Below are 20,308 nucleotides of genomic sequence, written 5' to 3'. Positions count from 1 at the left end.
CGGGGGACACAGCAAACATGTTGAAGAAGGTGCTCTGGTCAGATGAGACTAAAATTTAATTTTTTTGCCTAAAAGCAAAACATTATGTGTGGCAGAAATAAAACGCTATGTGTGGAGGAAAACTAACACTGCCCATCACCCTGAACACACCATCCCCACCATAAAACATGGTGGTGGCAGCAGCCTCATGTTGTGGGGATGCTTTTCTTCAGCAGGGACAGCTGGTCAGAGTTGATGGGAAGATGGATGGCACCAAATACAGGGCAATCTTAGAGGAACCTGTTAGAGCCTGCAAAAGACTTGAGACTGGGGCGGAGGTTCACCTTCCAGCAGGACAACGACCCTAAACATACAACCAAAGATACAATGGAATGGTTTAGATCAAAGCATATTCATGTATTAGAATGGACTAATTAAAGTCCAGACCTAACTCCAATTGAGAATCTGTGAAAAGACTTGAAGATTGCTGCTCACAGACGCTCTCCATCCAACCTGACAGAGCTTGAGCTATTTTACAAAGAAGAATGGGAAAAAATGTCACTCTCTAGATGTGCAAAGCTGGTAGAGACTTCCCCAAAAAGACTTTTAGGCTCCATGCACACTGGAGCTCATAAACTGCAGTTTATTGGAGTTTGGGCGTTTTTTTTTTTTTTAAAGCCCATAAACTCCACTCTATGTTAGCCTATGTGTCCATGCACACATGGACGTTTTTTAGCTTTAATGAGCAGTGGAGTTTATGGGCTTTTTTTCTGAACGCTAGAAATTCGCATTCAAAGTGCCGTTTTTCACCGCTAAAAAACGACAAACGCAGATAAACGCTCATAAATATGCGTTAATTAGTGTTCGGCATTCTATTTTTTCAATGCATTGTGGGAGTTTGGAATGCACTGTGGGATTTTTGAAGTGTCCTCTGTGTATTTTTATTGAAAACGCCCATAAACGCTAGTACAAAACGCTGTTAAAAGCACGTTTTTCAACCAGCGTTTTCTGCCAGTAATCTGAAAAAGCTTTTTTGAGCTTCAGTGTGCATGGAGCCTTAGCTGTAATTGCAGTGAAAGGTGGTTCTACAAAGTATTGACTCAGGGGGGCTGAATACAAATGCACGGCACACTTTTCAATTTTTTTTACAAATAAATATGTGAAAACCATTTATCATTTCCCTTCCAACTTCACAATTATGTGCCACTTTGTGTTGGTCTATCACATAAAATCCCAATAAAATACATTTACGTTTTTGGTTGTAACATGTCAAAATGTGAAAAATGTCAAGGGGTATGAATACTTTTTTCAAGGCACTGTAGCTATCTATCTCTAGTGAACATGAAAGGGAGGACTTTTTAATGGGTATTCCCTTTTATATTCTCACCTGACAAAGATTGGATGGACATCGCACACCTCTTACCACATTCACCCCAGCAGGTTCAAGCCTCTCCTGTTTGGAAGCCCCACATGTACAGTCTCTAAAGGAGCTTCTATGGAGGGAACCCTGATCTGGTGGTCTCAGGGGCATCTAGAAAAACTTTCTTGCAGTTAACAAGCTTTAAAAGAAGCTTCATTTCTCGCATAGGTCTCCTACCTTCCCTCCAGCACAGGTGCTGTATCTTTTATTCTTATCCATTTCTTTTTTTATTTTTCCTGGGGCTTTCTAAACCTTGTTGTCCTCTAGGCACTGGGATTAGGGCAAATATGGCTGCTGAGTCTCTCTCCACGCTCTGCCGGAATTTTCTGCCCTATTCCAAGATGGCGCAGGTATGGCCGGACTGCTTCTGCGCACGAGTGTCACTTCTGCTGCGATGGTGGTGGCAGATTTAAATGGGCAGCATAATCTGTCAGTGCTACCTACCTGGTCGCTGCACTGCACAGGAGGCTGGCTTCTTCCCTTCAGGTAACTTACTTTTAATGATCTCTCCCTGTATTTAACCTCTGCTCTATGTTCCTATCCCAGGGACATTTGTTTTTTGTTTTTATTTATTTTATTCTTATACTATTTAGGGCTGCTTTTCTTTCTCTCTGCCACCGCTCATGGAGACCACTGCCCGCGAAGACCCCCCTCAGCAGATAAGGTAAGAGCCTGTCCACTACTTATAGGTAACTATTGAAGAGAGAGAAAAAAATAAATAAAATGATCACAACCACTAATGCTGCGATTTCTGGCAGCCCTACCAGGTCAAGACTCACAAACTCCAGGCATAAGGACCGGTCAAGCCATGCTTCAAGCAGAAGATTTAGAAGAAGCCGATCAAGATCCTCATCCCATTATCGCCACTCACGCCATAGCCGCTCTCGTCATAGCAGTTCACACCATAGGAGGTCACCCTCATCCCAGCGCAATCTGAGTCAACACACCCGTCCTGCAGATAATGCTTGCTGGGTGTGCAGCACTCCAGCTTTACCAGATAAATTTGCCTGCCGTACATACTTCAATGAAGCAACAAAGGAAAAAGAATCAGATGCCAAAGAGGTCGCTTCTTTAATGCGACTTGCCAGACATGTAACTCTGGCAATCGAGGATGCAGTTACCTTTTGGGACGTGCTAGACCAAAAGATTGATCTAGAATTAAAAAAAAAGCATTAATACACGGCAGGTGGCACTTGTGGACCAGCAATTACCATGGCAGCGGTGGGTAGAGCTATCTATTATAGCTAGCTAAAATAATATAGAAAAATCTTTCCGGGAAGGAGCTGACCAGGAGAAAATAATTACCTCCCTCCATGAACTCAAAATTGCAGGTGATTTTGTAGCAGAGGCTTCCGTGGAGGTCATCAGGTCATCTGCCCAAGCAATGTTGGCCTCGGTAATGGCAAGAAGGGCCTTATGGTTAAAACCTTTAGCCGACGCCGCATCTAAGACAAACTGGGGCAAAATTCCTTATGACGGGACGAATCTCTTTGGTCCCAAGTTGGACTCCGCTATTTCTAAAGTGACAGGAGGCAAGTCCGGTTTGATTCCCTCCGACAGAAGACCAAAAACACAAAAAGGTCCTTCCAATAGACGCAACCTTCCAGAAAGATACAAGGAAGCAAAGTCCTATAGACCAGGGGGAGAATTTAAAAGAAACTAGAGAAATACACAGTCATCCTTTTTGAAGTTGCAGAAATTAATATCAGCAAGACATTTGTCAGCCAAAGTCTATATGAGCATTCTAGGATCCATGTCTGCGACTACCAATGACCCAGTGGTCCCAATAGCACGAGAGTGCTACAAAACTCTTTTCTGATGCAGTGGGATGGAGCATCAATGCTTCAGACAATTTACATCCACAACTGGGTGAAGCAGTCGATATGATGGTGGGCACATTCGGACAACCTGTCAGGGCTGGGCTCAGCGCTTCCTTCCTCTGAGAAGGCCGCTCAGCTGTTGGCAAATTGCCAGCTCCTATCTCTCCACAGTGACCCACCTGTTGATATCCTGCTCGTCAGTCCTGCCTACTTAAGCTGTCCAGCCCAGATGATCTCTGCCTTCGTCTTGGTGAACATCACAGAGACTTTAGCCTGTGTTCCTGTTAAAGACTTGCTTGGCTGACATTCCTTTTGGCTCCAGATCCTGCTTGCTGTTCCACAACGCTGATCTCTGGCTTCCTGACTTTCTGGCTTGTCTGATTATCCGTTCAGGTTACCAAACTTTGGCTACGTTTTGACTACGTTTGTTCTATTTACTTATTAAAGTGGTTGTAAATCCTTACAAACCAATTTGACCTACAGGTAAGCCTAGGTCCAAGAAATATCTCCTAAACCTTGCGCAGACACACCATCACCATTAGCAGCATGCCGCTGCTAACAGTTATATGCCGTTAGTGGCGGCTCCTGTGTCCATGCGCGGGAGTGACGTCATCGCTGCTCCAGCGCTGTGAGTGGCCGGAGCAGATGCATAGTGGCCCATTATGCTTTACCTTTGCAGGGAGACAAAGCAGTAGTAAACCCATCAGGGTTTACTTCCTCTTTAAACAAGTGTGACTTAACTGTACTTCTGTCTTGGTCGGATTCACGGTTTCTGACAGTAGGTGAAGGCCATTAATTCAGAAGATGCAGTCAATCTACTTATTGGTAATATTTTTTCCAGATTGGATGAGCAGGATCACCGCAAGGATCAGTTTGCCATGGCATTACAAACGTTCCTGAGTCGCATGGCTCACCTGGAATCTCCCACTGTAGCTGCTCCAGTACAACCTGTGTTGCAGGCCCTTCCTGCTGCTGCAGAGACCCACCTTGAGTATTACCTCTATAAGAGGTATGTTTGGTTCCGCTCCACTTCCCAAGTAAGTTGGGGGTGATCCAGTCCAATGCAGAGGGTTTCTCAACCAGGTTGAGATATACTTTGAGATGCTGCTCCAGCAGTTTCCCATGGACAGAAGCAAAGTAGATTTTGTGATATCTTTGCTTTCTGAGAGAGCCTTGGCCTGGGCAAACCCTCTATGGGAGAGGCAAAAACCTGTTGTCTGGAGTTACCCTGAGTTTGTGGCTTCTTTTAAAAGGGTATTTGATGTTTCTGCACGCTCCGCTTCTGCTGCCAAGTGCCTCATGTTCATCAAACCGAGTACGAGAACTGTTGATGATTACGCCATTGAATTCCGTACTCTGGCAACAGAGGTTGCTTAAAACAATGACGCCCTCGTGGCTTTTTTCTCATGGTCTCTCAGATACCATCAAGGATGACATAGCAGCCCAAGATATACCCAGAGCTTGTGAAGTTGATCACGTTTGCCATCCTCAATGAGTGCTTGCGGAAGCCTCATGTACATTTGTCTCCAAGCTTTGCAGTCCCACCCTTGCCTCCCTCACCTCCCATGCCTCCTGTTACTGAGTCGGTCAGTGAAGGTGAACTCATGCACTTGGGCTTCATGCATCTCTCTGTGGATGAGAGAACCCTTTTGAAGTCTTGCCCTAACCGTCCAGGGGATGTCTGAACCTTGAGGTCCTGTCACGACCAGACCTTAGGTGGCGTTGTTTTGTCCCCAGTTATCCAGAACGATAAGCCCCTGGTTTTGGTTACCCTTTCTTGGGCTGAGTCATCAGTCGAGATACAGGCTCTTATCAATTCTGGGGCTTCAGACCTGTTCATTAATGCTGCCTTTGCATCAAAGCACTCTATTCCGCTGCAGCTGCATGACACGCCACTTGCCACAGACTCTTGACGGGAGACCTCTACAGCCTGCCCATGGGACTTATGAGACTGTTCCATTGTCCATGGACGTAGGGGCTCTTCACCATGAGAAAATCCAATTCCAAGTTATTTCCTCACCTAAGTTTCTTCTGGTTATTGGTTATCCTTTGCTACAGAGGCAAAACCCCTCTTGATTGCCTCTGTGCTGAGGTTCTCTCCTGGTCACCACAATGCAGTAAAACATGCTTCCTGAAGGTAGCCAAGGTCCTGTGCACCTCTTCACTCTCCTCCCTGCTGGAGGAGTACTGCGATTTTAGCGATGTCTTTGACAAAGGTCAAGCCGGTAGTTTGCCTCCACACCGGTCGTAGAATTGCGCAATTGACCTGGTGCCATAACCCCTCAGGGCCAGGTTTACCCTTTGTCGATCTTGGAGGATAAGGCCATGGAGGCGTATGTTGCAGACCCACTTTCGCAAAGTTTCATCCGCAAATCCTCGTCTCCTGCTGGTGATGGTTTCTTTCTTTGTGAAGAACGTTGATCCGAGACCTTGTATTGATTATAGTGGTCTCAATCGTTTCATGATTAAGAATGCTTATCCGATTCCATTGATTACTGATTTGACCGCCTCAAGGAAGAAACTGTTTTTACAAAGCTTGATTTGAGAGAGGTATACAATCTCATGAGGATTAAGGAGGGTGATGAGTGGAAAACTGCGTTTAATACCAGAACAGGCCATTATGAGTACCTTGTAATGCTTTTGTAACGCCCTGACAGTTTTCCAGGAATTTAGTTACGATGCCCTCCGAGATTTGTTGCAGTTATGTGTGGTGGTTTATCTCGATGATATCCTCATATTTTCCAAGTCCCTGGAGAGCCACCACACAGATGTCTGTCGTGTGCTTCAGAAAATAAGAGAACAATCTCTATTGTAAATTGGAGAAGTGTGAATTCCATCGTGAACAGGTTAAATTCCTAAGAGATATTTCCACTGCTGGATTTTTGATGGACCCAGAGAGACTTGGCAGTAATACAGTGGCCCCTGCCCCGTGGGTTTATGTACTCTGCAGCGTTTTCTTGGCTTTGACAACTATTATCGGAAGTTTATTTGTAACTTCTCGTCTCTGGTCAAGCCCCTGACTGATATGACCAGAAAGGACTGTAACCCAGAGTTGGTCTCCGGGGTGCATTAAGGCATTTGAGAGTCTCAAGGCTACCTTTATTTCTGCTCCTGTGTTGGCACATCCTGATCCTACGTTACCTTTTATCCTTGAGGTTGATGCTTCTGAGACTGGAGTTGGCGCCCTTCTGTCTCTACCTCTGAGAGTGCTATGCATGTGGCTACTTTTTCAAGAAAATTGTCACCTGTGGAGTGCAATTACAAGATTGGTGACAGAGAGCTGTTAGTGATATTTTAGCCCTGAAGATCATTTTAGCCCTGAAAGAATAGCGACATCTCCTCGAAGGTACCACTGTGCCGATTCTCATTCTTACCGACCATAAGAATCTCACATTCTTGTCCGAGGCTAAAAGCCTCTCTCCCCGAAGGGCGTGATGGGCTCTTTTCTTGTCAAGTTTCAATTACATTGTCTCATTCTTACCTGGTAGTAAGAAGGCAAGGGTTGATGCTTTGTCATGACAATTTTCCTCCACTTCCAAGATGGAGTCAGTTCTGGTTCCTGTGATTCCTCCTGATCATATTCTGGGTACGGTTCTCGGAAATGTCTCATTGTATTCCAATTAAGAAGTTGCCCACTTCTAAGGAACTGGCTTACATTTTTGTTCAGGAGATCTTTCGCTTACATGGGCAACCCAAGGTGATTGTGTCCCAGTTCTGGCAAGCCTTGGGTGCACGGCTGGGAATTCAGCTTGCTTTCTCCTCTGTGTATCACCCACAGTCTAATAGGGTCACAGAATGAGCAATGAGAATCAGTCCTTGGTGCAATTCCTACATTGCTATATTTCTGACCATAACAACTGGTCCCACCTCTTACCGTGGGCGGAGTTTGCTCACAATAGTGCCTTGAGTTCTGCTTCCCAATTGTCCCCATTTATGACGAAGTATGGTTTGCAACCTTCCATGTTGCCTGACTCATTTGTTCCACAGAGTATTCCTGCATTAGAAGAGCATCTCCGTGGTCTTCATTCCACTTGGGCACAAGTCCAGAAGACTTTGCGACATGCTAATGATAGGTACAGACTCCATGCTGACTGCAGACGCCTGCCTTCGCCTTCCTACCAGGTTGGGGACAGGGTCTGTCTGTCATCTCGCAACTTCCAAATTCATGTTCCCTCTCTGAAGTTTGCACCTCGGTTTATTGGGCCTTTACGTATTATTTGCAGGATTATCTCCGTGGCTTAGACCTTCCTTGTAATACATGTATTTCAAATGTATTTCAGGTCTCCTTATTAAAACCTTTGGTCTGCAACCACTTTACCACCTCAACCTGTACAGATTAAGAACCATGAGGAGTACGAAGTACATTGCATTGCTGACTCCCGTAGGTTCCGTGGGCACATACAGTACCTGGTGCATTAGAAAGGGTATGGTCCGGAGGAACGCTCTTGGGTCTCATCCTTGGACATACATGCCCCTGACCTCCTCCATGATTTCCATAGATGTTTTCCTCTCAAGCCTGGTGGTCCTCCAAGGGGGAGGGGTCTTGTGGAGGGAGTATTGTCAGGGCTGGGCTGAGCCCTTCTTTCCTCTGAGCCGGCTGCTCAGCTGTCAGCTAATTGCCAGCTCCTATCTCTCCAGTGTGACTCATCTGTTGATGATATCCTGCTCATTAGTCCTGCCTACTTAAGCTGTCCAGCCAAGATGATCTCTGCCTTCGTCTTGGTCAACATCAGAGACTATCTCCTGTGTTCCTGATAAAGACTTGCTTGGCTGACATTCCTTCTGGAGCCAGATCCTGCTTGCTGTTCCACTATGCTGATCTCTCGCTTGCCTGACTATCTGTCACGGTTACCGAACTTTGGCTATGTTTTGACTACGTTTGTTCTATTTTCTTTTATTATTAAACAAGTGTGATTTAACTGTACTTCTGTCTCGGTCTGATTCATGGTTTCTGACACAACCTCAGGATGCACAGACCTATAGTCCCTCCAGAGCCAGAAGTAGTCACGGATGCCAGTCAGGAGGGATGGGGAGCTCATTACAAAGATCAAGCAGCTCAGGGTCAATGGCAGTTTCAAGCTCACGACATTGTATCAAATGTACTGGAGCTCTTATGGCTTACATCCAGAAACAAGGAGGTACCAGGAGCTGCATACTGATGGAGGAAGTTCACCCCATCTTGGATTGGGTGCAAATACATCTAACAGACCTGAGGGCAGTGTATGTTCCAGCAGCGCAAAACATGTTGGCTGACTATCTGAGCAGGGAACTTCTCTCGAACAACGAATGGTCTCTGAACCATCAGGCCTTCTCTCTCCTGACAGAAACTTGGGGAATGCCAGAGATCGAATTGGCAGTGACACCTGTGAACACCAAATGTCAAAGATTCCTGTCAAGAGCAGCTTTCCTGTCAGCTGAGGGAATAGACTGCCTGATCCATCCTTGGAACTTCAAACTAGGGTACATATTTCCACCAACTCCCCAAAATCGTGAGATTTCTATCCAGGCTCAGGGGGTCGTCTGCTACAGTAATAGCAGAAATTCCTTTCTGGCCGAGGAGGCCTTGGTTCACAGTCTTATTACAACTCAGTCTACAGCAACCACTGCCTCTTCCGGTAAAATCGGGCCTGCTATCCCAGGGTCAATTCCTGCACCCGGTTCCGGAGAAGTTACACTTGATGGTATGGAGGTTAGGTTGAAAGGAACAGGCTGCTAGAACAGGGTTGTTCTCAAGAAATTATATCAACACTACAGGCCAGAAAAAGTGCCACTAACACCACGTATGTGAAAATATGGGGAAGATTTTTTTCTATGGCCCAAAAAAAAAAAAAACTGGAATCCAGTTTTGCCAGAAGCTCCACAAATTTTGGAAATCCTCCAGTCAGGTATTAATAAGGGTTTAAGCTCAAATATCCTGAAGTATAGATTTCCGCCATATCTGCAAAACAGGAATTAGGTGGGCATTACATCCCCTCATAGTTCCGTTTATGAGGGCATGCCTGAAGATCAGACCTCCTAAGAAACTAACGTTCCCAGCATGGGACCTTTCAATAGTGCTCTATGTTCTTTCAAATCCTCCTTTTCACCCGGCCGAGTCAGTCTCGTTATGGGACTTAAATTTGAAATGAACCCTCCTCATCACCATTACATCAGCAAAGAGTTTCTGAAATACAAGCAGTGATGATAAAGGAATCCTACCTGGTCTTTTATCCTGACAGAGTGGTACTGAGACCTTCAGACCGTTTCATCCTCAAAGTGGCAACATAATTTCATTATAATCAAGACATCATCCTTCCATCTAATCAAGGTGAACCTCATGCATTGGATATACAAGTCAGTTATCACCAGTTATTTGATGGCTACAACTCCCTTTAGGAAAATAGATACTCTCTTGGTAATTCCTCATGGGGTCAGGAAAGGTCAGCTTCTCGCACTATTGCATCTTGGCGAGACAAGTCCATAAAGAAGGCATATTGCATTCGTCAGCTTGCAGCTCCTGAGGGTATTAAAGCTCACTCAACCAGGGCAGTGGAGACTTCATGGGCAGCATACTACAGGGTTTCACCCGAGACAATCTGTAAGGCAGCGACCTGGTCATCCAGACATACGCTCATATCTCACTATACAGTAAACTCTGCTCAGTTGACAACGGCAGACTTTGGGAGAACCATTGTTAGAGCAAATTCTCCAGCATTTTAAGGATAAAATATTTTCTTGCACCCACCTGACTGGTGAGTTATTTCCCAGTGTGTACTGCCATGATGAGTCAGGAAAATAGAAAATTGTATACTCACCTTTCCGTAATTTTCCTTTCCTGATGCATCTTCATGGCAGCACACAGCAGCCCATCCTTAGATACAGAGAATGAAGCGGGGTGTCTCTCTTTAAATTTTATATAGTTATAGTTTATAGTTTATAGTTTAAATTTTATAGTTTATAGTTAGGCAGAGTCACAACCAAGTGTGTGCTGCCATGAAGGTGCGTCAGGAAAGGAGAAGTTTCCCCATCCAGGTCTTCTAATCTGTCTAATGCAGTGATTCTCAACCAGGGTTCCTCCAGAGGTTGCTAGGGGTTTCTTCAGCATTGGGCAATTTCTGCCTCTGAGATAAATTCCCACTCACACCATTGATCTTTTAAGCTATCTGTAAGGCGGTAATTCTTCCCAATGACCACAAGTGAAAGGACCATTCCTCTTACTGACCATCACACTAATGCGGCCATTCTCAACCAGGGTTCCATGGAACCCTGGGGTTCCTCCAGAGGTTGCTAGTTTTAGGTTCATCATTTCCTGCTTTTTTAAGGGAACTTGTGATAAAATGAACATGGGAGTTGTTGTTTCTAAATGTGCAGGACTGTCACCTAGTCCTGATTGTAGTGCCTAGTGGGTGCAGGACCTTCTCAGACTTCACTGATCTGTAGTAAACACATCTGGAAAAACATGTCAGCAATGGCTGCTCCAAAAAGTTTCTATCCTCATAGATCCACTTTATATTAGCTAAAGCAAGTCAACACTTTTATTATGTTCTAAACAAAACATGCTCAGTGTCTCCTTCTTTCACTCTGGGAGATATATTCAAGTGATTGTTTTCATTTGACTCAGCTACAGTGTTCATAAATATGCTGGTGGTCGATCAATAAAGAGCATTGTGAAATACTGTATGTTCTGCAACCCTTCATTCATTTTCTGAGAGTCTGCCAGGTAGGTGTGACGATGGAGCATGCTGAATGACAAATAATCTTCAGAGAGAGAGAGAAATGTGTGTTCCTCTTTATTCAAAGCAGCCGCTCCACATTTAGAATGTGCGGCTGAGACTTTGGGCCAGGATTGGAGGAGTTAAGCCCCAATGTTTATTTTGGTTACAATAATGGGAACCATTTGTGAATTACAACAGCAAATTCCATCTCCGAAGGGAAAACAAGGGGGAAGGTTTAGGAGCCTGGAGCCTGGAGCCAGGAATGTACACGGCCTTTGTGATTCACTATTTGGCAGCAGTGGATTACATGTTAGAAGCACATCTGGACTTCCAATAAACACAGGTTTATCCAATAAACACCATATACATAGCAAATAAGAATACATGCATCTTCACTGTAGATTAGTCAGTATCTGTTGCTTTAAGTTTGATGGAGCTTCGAAACATTGTTCATCTCATATGCATTCTGCTGTATAAATATGGTGACTCTCATGCCCTTACCTACCTCTAGGGTAAACAGGTCATTGTTCAGGAAAATATTTTCCTTTTGCATATCCAGCACCCTGAAATAAATAGGTAATGTTAATTAAAAACCAAACAAAATCTACATACGTTCATAAACAAGAAACAAAGTAACTAAAGACTGGCAAATTCCACACTGTAAGAAGTCCAGATTCTGTGGCAGGCCCATTTTGTTGCAAGAAAATCAAGATTTCTTACTCATAAAAATCGCTTTATAGAATGTACGCTAGCTGTCTGCCAATGTCCTATTATTGGCAGACTGTACTGATCACAGGATGTTCAGTTCTTTTTACTTAAACCAAAACACTTCCCCTTTTATTAACGGTAAACGGATATTAACACATCATTTTTATTTTATTCCAACACATCAAAAATACGAGACAGTTTATATAAACTGATAATACTGTAAATATTACAAATTATAGATGTAGGAATCGGCAGTCTACATTACTGTAAATTCAGTTTGACCGTTAAAGCATGCCTATGCCACCTCTTAGCGGAACTCAGTGCCTTCTCTTTCCCCTGTCCGCAGTGGGCTCCTACTCTACCTTCCTCTCCCAATCCACAATTATCTTCCTTTATGTCCTCCAGCCATGCTAAGCCCCAACTCTACCTATTCCCCCTGTATTTCCCGATCAGATGACTTTTAGCCTCCTCTAGTCACAGTCGCATCCCATCTCCTCTTTTCTGTTGGTCCATAGTCATCTCTTTCCTTTCTTTTCCCCCTATCATTGATCAGCTCAATCTCTAATTTCTCTCTCTTCCCCCCATTAATAATCATCTATTTCCTTAGTTCTTTCTCTCTCTGCCTCACCAGTACTTGATCAGTGTACGCTTTGACCAGGGGCGGACTGACCATTCAGCTACTCGGGCACTGCCCAAGGGCCCGGGCCACTAGGGGGCCCCAACAGAGTTGCCAGCCTCAGTAAAACCAGGGACAGTATGTAAAGATCTGTGTTTTTTTTTTACATCTGCCTCTGAAATGTCCCTTACCGACATCCTTTTGGTCTAAAAATCCAGAGATTATAGCTACCCCACCTCTCCAGTATCTTCTCAGCTAATAGAAACATATCTGTGTATATTGTGTGTACATGTATGTGTAGCCTGTGTGATTGTATACTGTGTGTGTGTTTGTGTATACTGTGTGCCCCCATAATCTCTGATTGTCTGGGGGCCCCATAATCTGCTATTGCCCGGGGGCCCCATGAGTTATGAGTCAAAGCCAGGGGCGGACTGACATCACTTTACTTCACATTAGGCTATTATTCTGCCTTTCCCAATGTCCCATGTTCAGCACTTTTTATCCTTCACCCCTTGCCATTATCAGCCTCCACTATATCTCTTTTATGCACCCCCCACTCTACAACCTGTTGCTATCCTTCCTCCTCTACCACTCCCCAAGTCCATACCTAGCAGCTATTCTGCCCCCTCTTTCTTCATACAAGGGTTATGACCTTCTCCCAGTGGTCTACAGGTCATCAAATAGGTTGCTAAAGTGGGAGTCCGAAAAATTTAAACTGCTGTGTTCTTGCTAGTAAAGTCTGCATAATATACTGTATGCCATTTGTTTAATTTACTATTAGGTGAACTTTAAATCCTATTGTTTACATGAGGGGGGCAACAACAGTGTATTACTCACTGCGTAGCCTTCTCCCTGACTCTCCAGATTACTTTCTTCTACTCCTAGGCTCTGCCATATTTACAGTGACAGTTTACAGTATGTCCAGTGCAATACAATGGAAACTTTCCTCCAGCTTACACAGTACTCAGCCATTGCCGGCCAAGCTGCGCAGCAAGCTGACCAGACTAGGGCTGCCACATCATCCCTTTAATCCAGGACACACATCAATTACACGGGTTCTGTGGCTGATTAAGGTGGTAATTAAACTCACTTGGTGCTTTATTTGCATTAAATTAGCCTCAGAACCTGTGTAATTAATGTGTGTCCTGTATTAAAGGGACGATATTGCAACCCTAGACCAAACAGAAAAAACTGCAATGCCAGGAATATGAGTCCAGGAGCCACTGTGACAGTGGGAGGTTTTGTATGGCTAGATAAAAGCTACTTTTATATGATTTAGTTTATTGTTTAACTATCAAATTGCTAATTAAGATCTGAACAGCGGGGCAACCCTACTCACTATATAACAGTATGCAAAGTGCAAAATTAAAACACTGTTTGAATACCACCTGTATGTTATTTAGGACATTCAAGTCTAATCTAACACTGTAATGTAAACAAAGAGGAACTGCAGTCTGTTCACGTAATTTGTAAAAAAAAAAAAAAAAATATATATCTTTGCCATTCTGAAGCTTCCCTCCAACCACTTTGCATATTATTCTATATATACTGTGATTCTCTTCTTGCCAAATATGCTGCAGAAATCTCCTTCCACTGAGTGTGGCTGCATCCATTTTAACTGTGGGCAGCTGAAGCTGCTGCCTGTTAACTTCCTGGATTTACGCAGACACACACCTACAGCTCTGCAGCTCTCATTGGGCCTCTTATGACCCCCCCCCCTTCCTGGCAAACTCTCATGAGAATAAGAGCTGTGCATGATGTCATAAGCCTAGGCTTTTTTCCCCAGACAATAGGAAATGGGCTATATAGGGTATTTACTGGCAGAAAAAAAAATGTTTTACTCTCCAAAGTTAAAACAAGGGCAGAAGATTTCATAGATGGAAATTTGAAAAAATGTCTGAAGGTCCGCTTTAAAACTTAAAGAATAACTAAGGCAAAACTTTGTTTTTTAGTTTTGGATAGAGGGGAGAGAGATTAGAACCCCTGTCAGTTTCTATTGCCATCTTCGCCCCCATTAGAGAGATTCACCCTCTCTATTTGTCCTGTTTACCATTGAAAGTAAAAGTAAGAGAAAGCTTCAAAATGTTGGGTTGTCCCCAGAAATGTAATATAGGGGAAATCTTCCAATGGGAACACTAGTTCTGGTGATCTGGCTATTCCCAAGAAATTCCCTTAAAGTGATTGTAAAGGTAAAAATAAAAAAAATAAAAATAACAAACATGTTATACTTACCTCCACTGTGCAGCTCGTTGCTCGTCAGAGTGGCCCCGAACCTGCTTTTCTGGGGTCCCCCGGCGGCTCTCGCGGCTCCTCTCCACATCTGATAACCCCCTCGGAGAAGCGAGGGGGTTACATTGAGTGCACGCTCCCGAGTCCAGCATTCGTCTTCCATAGAAGCCAAATGCAGGACTTGAACTCGCCCCCCGGCACTCGCGTCATTGGATTTGATTGACAGCAGCGGGAGCCATTGTCTGCGCTGCTATCAATCTATCCAATCAAGAGCCGGGAGCAAAAAGAGAGCACGTCCCCGCTGGGTCAAGTTCAAGGGTTCAGGTAAATAAAATGGGGGAGCTGGGGGGCCGGTCACTGATGGGTGTTTTTTCACTTTAATGCATAGGATGCATTAAGGTGAAAAAACACAAACCTTTAAAACCCCTTTAAAATAACCCCGTTATTTAAAAAAAAAAAATTACTTTACAACCACTTTAAGAATGAGGTTAGACAAAAATGACACAGTGCTCTGAATTGAAACAAGTACACACTATAGAGGGATATGCTTTGTTTATATTTCATGTCAGAGGTTTACAAAAATGTATCTTTAAAAGAATAATTTAAAGCAACTGTGGCTGCAGTATTACATTGCTATTCACTTCTGGGGGAAACACGCCAATATCAGGCACCCCAACTCTGATACCAATTTCCTGGCTCAGGGTATGATTGTTAAAATCCAATTCTTACAATAGCATAACTTAGAGAAAGAGGGTATTCACACTGTATTTTGCCTGAATTAGAAACATAATTGCAATAACCCCAGTGGTGCTTTCCAAACACACATGCAATTACTGACATGCCAATGTGCCTCCCATTTAGCATATGGGAAAAGCACACTGTTCAAAACACTATGAAGATAAATTTGGTTGATCTGTATTAAAATAAAGATTAAAGTCCTCAAGGTGGGAAAGGAGGGTTGGGTAAACTTTCTAACCTGCTTGGTGCACTTGTATAATCACCTGACATCTTCTCGACCAATGGCTTCCAACAGCTTGGTTATCTCCCCTGGAAAATCTGGCAGCACGACTGAGAATTTGCAGACTCTATTATCAAGAACCAGAGCTCTGTCCAGACAGTGACGTAGCAAAGGCAACGGCAGGTTCCCACTGCACACAACCACCGCCACCCTGTAGAGCAAAGTTGATTGGTTTAGTAAGGACTTCAGCAAGTGTAAAAAGCACAAAACAAAAAAAGTTCTAAAGAGTTATGCCCTGTACAAATGGTCGGACTTTCCGACGGAAAATGTGCGATCGGATCGTGTTTTCCGAAAATCCCATAGTGTGTGGGCTCCATCGGACCTTTTCCATCGGAATTTCCGACACACAAAGTTTGAGAGCTGGATCTAAAATTTTCAGACAACAAAATCAACATTTAAATTCCGAACGTGTGTAGACAATTCCGACGCACAAAGTGCCACGCGTGGTCAGAATACATTACGAGGCGAAAGCTATTGGCTACTGGCCCGTTTATAGTCCCGTGTTACGTGTTGTACATCACCGCATTCTGAGCGATCGGATTTTCCGACAACTTTGTGCGACCGTGTGTATGCAAGACAAGTTTGGGCCAAAATCCGTCTGAAAAAAATCTGACGTATTTTGTTGTCAGAATGTCCGACCGTGTGTTTGGGACATTATACTTTTTTGCTATTAACCACTTCAGCCCCGGAAGAATTTACCCCCTTTAATGACCAGGCCATTTTTTGCAACACAGCACTGCGTCGCTTTGACAATTGCGCGGTCGTGCGGACGTTGCACCCAAACAAAATTGACGTCCCTTTTTTTCCCACAAATATTTCTTTTTGTGGTATTTGATCACCTCTGCGGTTTTTATTTTTTGTGCTATAAACAAAAAAAAGACTGACAATTTAGAAAAAAAAAAAAAAAAAAAAAAAGCAAGATTTTTACTTTTTGGTATAATAAATATCCCAAAACAATATATAAAAAAAATAATTTCTTCATCAGTTTAGGCTGATATGTATTCCACATATTTTTGGTAAAAAAAAAATCACAATAAGTGAATATTGATTGGTTTGCATAAAAAGTTATAGCATCTACAAAATAGGGAATAGATTTATGGCATTTGTATTATTAATTTTTTTTTTAATTAGTAATGGCGGCGATCAGCGAATTTTATGGGGACTGTAACATTGCGGCAAACAGATCGGACACACACACTAGATGGCCAAACACCAAAATTCATCATCTTTGCACATTGCTTGCAATAATTAGTATTAAGGGGGTTGTCAGAAAATGTTTTTAATTAAACTATCATTTCCATAAAAAAGTAGTGAACATTTGAGTCACTTATTTTCTATACTCTAGTGTGCAATAAAATACCGCAGGCCTGCTTTAGAAGTTCCCCTGTAACCTCAAAGGTCAGTATGGAGATGTGTGAAATGGCTGAAAGAAACCCTTTGGACACATCACAGAACATCAAGTAATAAGATAAAGGTGGATTGCAAGGCCACCAGTCATGCTAATACATGCATGACTGGTGGCCTAGTATAAGCTTTTGCCCAGTCTGGCTTCCTCTCTGTGCCTACCCTATCTCTGTGCCTACCCTATCTCTGCAGCATCCAGAGAATTTCTTTCAGTTAAGCATTGCAGCTCCTGCCCACACATCTGCAGAACTGGTGGGTTAGTTTAATTTTTGATACATGGGTCTTTATTTAGAGCAAAAATCAGTATACACAAAGTAAAATGTATCTTTCAAGTGACTGAGATTGGTTGATTCGGTAATGGTTTTGAATCTTTTATTACATATTGATACCTTTTCCCTTTCAGGTCTGGCAATGCTCCAGATATTAGAGCTGCAAGTCCCATGGCACCTTCTGCATCCACTGTAGCCCTCTCGCATTCGAGTAACCTCAGCATTGATAGTAGAACATCTTCCTCACTGGAATCAGATACAGGGACTTAGTATTAATGTGCCATTTACCAGTTCTGCATGCATACATCACTCAGCAGTAAAAATTGAATCAGTATGTAAGCAAACCATGGGCGTCCGCAGGTAGGGGCAAGGGGGGTCAAGTGCCCCCCCCTGGAATCGGGGATCAGATCTTAAATTCAGCACAGTTACATCGCTATCGGTGTGTGGGCAGCCCACACCCGTGTGCCACCCGCCAGTGGGGTGACACCATCAAGGTGTTGTCAAGCACCCCTATCAGTGTAGTGTGACTTTGGGCTCTTTTCCCTGCTCAGTCCAGCAGAGAACTTGGCAGCGCTGTGACAGGAGAAAGGCAAGCTGCGGGCTATCAGAGGTTTTCCCCGGTCGCCCCCCTTTCTCCTGTCAGGGAGAAGAGACGACGGCTCTCACCAGGTTCACCACCCAGCTTCCTGCCCGCTCTGTTTTTTCCCTATTGGCCATAACTGAGGTCCAATCAAAGGAGACTAGGAGAGGAGAGAATCATGGGATATGTAGTCCCAAAGATTAGCGGCTCCATTTTCCACAGGGAGGAGGCTACAGCTCGATCAAGAGAGAGATCGAAAGACTACAGCCTGGAAAAAAAATCTGAGGGAGAGAGTGCTACAGGACAAAGAACCAGGAGTGTGCTGGGCAGAAGCCAGAGAGAGAGCCACGCTGCCCAGCACCACCAGAGAGATCTACTCTGCCCAGCGCCACCAGAGAGAGCGATGCTGCCCAGCATCACCAGAGAGAGAAAGACTGAGCCACTGCCAGGGTATAGACATGCTACACTACTGACCAGAGTCGCCCCCGGGGAAACCAGAGTGAGCGATCGTCCAGCCGGAGGGATCACTGCTGTAGTTTGGCTGTGTCTGGTAAGAGGGCCTGTTGGCCATTATCCATTACTTATGCTAGGGATTGTAATATGTCTGCAGTCTCTGACCATGATAATGTGATAATGACATTATCGAAAAGAGGCGGCGCATGGGTGACCCTAAAATTATGCCCCCCCCCTGAAAAAAGTTCTGCGGACACCCATGAAGCAAACCTATAGAAGAGCCACATAATGAGGTTGCCACGAGTCATTTGTCAGCCAGTCCATTTGGTCTACACAGATATGACTAAAGCTCGTTACAGCCTTAATATACAATACAGAGAAATATTAAAATTTTTTTTTAGATTTACCAAAAACTATGTAGTGATAGAGTCTACCTAACTAATCCATTGAATGTATAAACTAGCCATACACTGAACTAAAAAAAAACAAAAAACAAAGAGTGCAAAATGGATGGATCTCCTACTGCGGATCTTAAAATACCACAATAGAGGCTGCTGCTCAGCTGAAAAATTTCCAGCAGGGTCCTTTGACAAAAGTCAATTGATTAATCATGTCAGGCTCCTGCAGACAAGTCTTACAGATTTCTTGCTGTACTTCTGTCTGGCCTGTTAGTTTGAAACAGCTATTCTCAGCCAGGGTTCCATGGAACCCTGGGGTTCCTCCAGAGGTTGCTAGGGGTTCCTTGAGCTGTGGCTGATGAACCACCTATTTGATGATGCCTACAGAGTTCAAGGTTCAGCACTACTTAGCAAAGCCAGCAGCATGACACCAAATATCTTTTTAGCTGCCTTTAAGGGTGGCATTCTAAACACCACTTTAAGGGGGGCATTCTTCCTATTGACCACTAATATAAGGAGCATTGTTCCTATTGAGTCCCGATGATTTGGTTTTAGGAAGGGTTCCTCGAGACATGAAAATTATTTTTGGGGTTCCTCTAGGTTGAGAAAGCCTGGTTTGAAAGCTGCAAGGCTTGGGAATGAACTACGAGGGCGCTCATCAGTGCCCCCACAGTTCATTTTAAAACTACAAGCTGTCTGCCTTGGTGATGACAGGACTTGTAGTTTTCTCATTCACAGATTCCTGTGATTGAATGATGCAGCTGTGCGGACTGAGCCAATTTTGAAATGTAACAGTGAGTGAGAGGAACCCTGCTCGCTGTCAATGTGGGGGGGTGGGGGTAACTCAGGGAGTGAGGGGGCAGGGTAGGAGCATGTTACCCTCTAAATTTGGGTGTAACATGCTTCAAGGGGTAAACCTACCCTTTAACTGCTAGAGAATTTGTATTTCTATTAGACTGGTCCTGAGATTTACACAGTCCTACCAGACAGCAGAGCCAGATTGGAGACATGATTTCTTTTTAGTGCAGTTGAGCAGTGGAGGTAGGTCACCTCCCAGGTCTTAGATGTAATTGTACAGTAAAGGAGCAGCATCAGAGTGATGTAATCTCACTTCTCTCTCCTTATGTCAGCATGTTCCCTGTCAGTACATGCATGCAACAGAACTTGATTGGCTCCTTACACTGCTGTTTTCTTCACATTTCCAGTCCTACTGTACAGGGGGTTGGAGGAGACTAATGCCAACTTATATGCAGGTATTATTTAAGAATAAATAATATGAAAAAATAAAAATACATTTTATAATTTTATTATAAAGTCCATTAAATTGTGTTTTCTTTAATATATGACTGGTGTTTAGCAGGAGAAGTGAGGGATTAAAAAACAACAAAATCAAAGCGTTTATACTTGCCTACCTTCTGCAGCATCGGTCTGGTACTGCAAGTTGTTCCTACCAAGTCTAAGCCTCATAACCTCTGATGACTTGTATCTCGGTCTTCCTTGAGTAGAGAGCATGATTGTCAGTAACCGGCTCTCTGCTCTGTCCCTCCAGGCATACTAAAGTGCAAGGCAGGAGAGGATTGGGAGTGGCACACAGAGACTGATCCAGCTACCTGTAAGGCATTTGGGCATCTGAGTGGATCCCGACATCATTGTTGGGATTCCTCCAGAGTCTGGAGGGGGTCTGTGATGTCAGTCGACAGCAAACTTTAGACCACTGTAT

The 20,308-nt window shown here is 43.9% G+C and overlaps 1 protein-coding gene across 5 annotated transcripts in view; it reads right to left on the bottom strand.

Annotated features, from left to right (window-relative positions):
- Positions 1–20,308, bottom strand: part of LOC143930060 (L-threonine ammonia-lyase-like) — a 107,137-nt gene that overhangs the window by 23,126 nt on the left and 63,703 nt on the right. For 4 of the 5 annotated variants that reach the window (XM_077453963.1, XM_077453965.1, XM_077453962.1 and 1 more), the window contains 3 exons: positions 17,278–17,403; positions 15,468–15,635; positions 11,419–11,476 (listed from right to left, as the gene is read on the bottom strand). In XM_077453963.1, coding sequence (XP_077310089.1) covers positions 11,419–11,476; positions 15,468–15,635; positions 17,278–17,403 — 352 coding nt within the window. Of the gene's footprint in view, positions 1–11,418; positions 11,477–15,442; positions 15,636–17,277; positions 17,404–20,308 lie in introns of all 5 variants that reach the window. The other variant, XR_013262695.1, reaches the window with a different exon arrangement.

The sequence above is a fragment of the Lithobates pipiens genome, unplaced genomic scaffold, assembly GCF_037356315.1.
Source record: "Lithobates pipiens isolate NorthernLeopardFrog02 unplaced genomic scaffold, aLitPip1_a1.2 Scaffold_25, whole genome shotgun sequence".
Classification (NCBI taxonomy): domain Eukaryota; kingdom Metazoa; phylum Chordata; class Amphibia; order Anura; family Ranidae; genus Lithobates; species Lithobates pipiens.
Note: the sequence above shows the minus strand (reverse complement) of the source record. Positions and strands in the feature narration are given on the sequence as shown.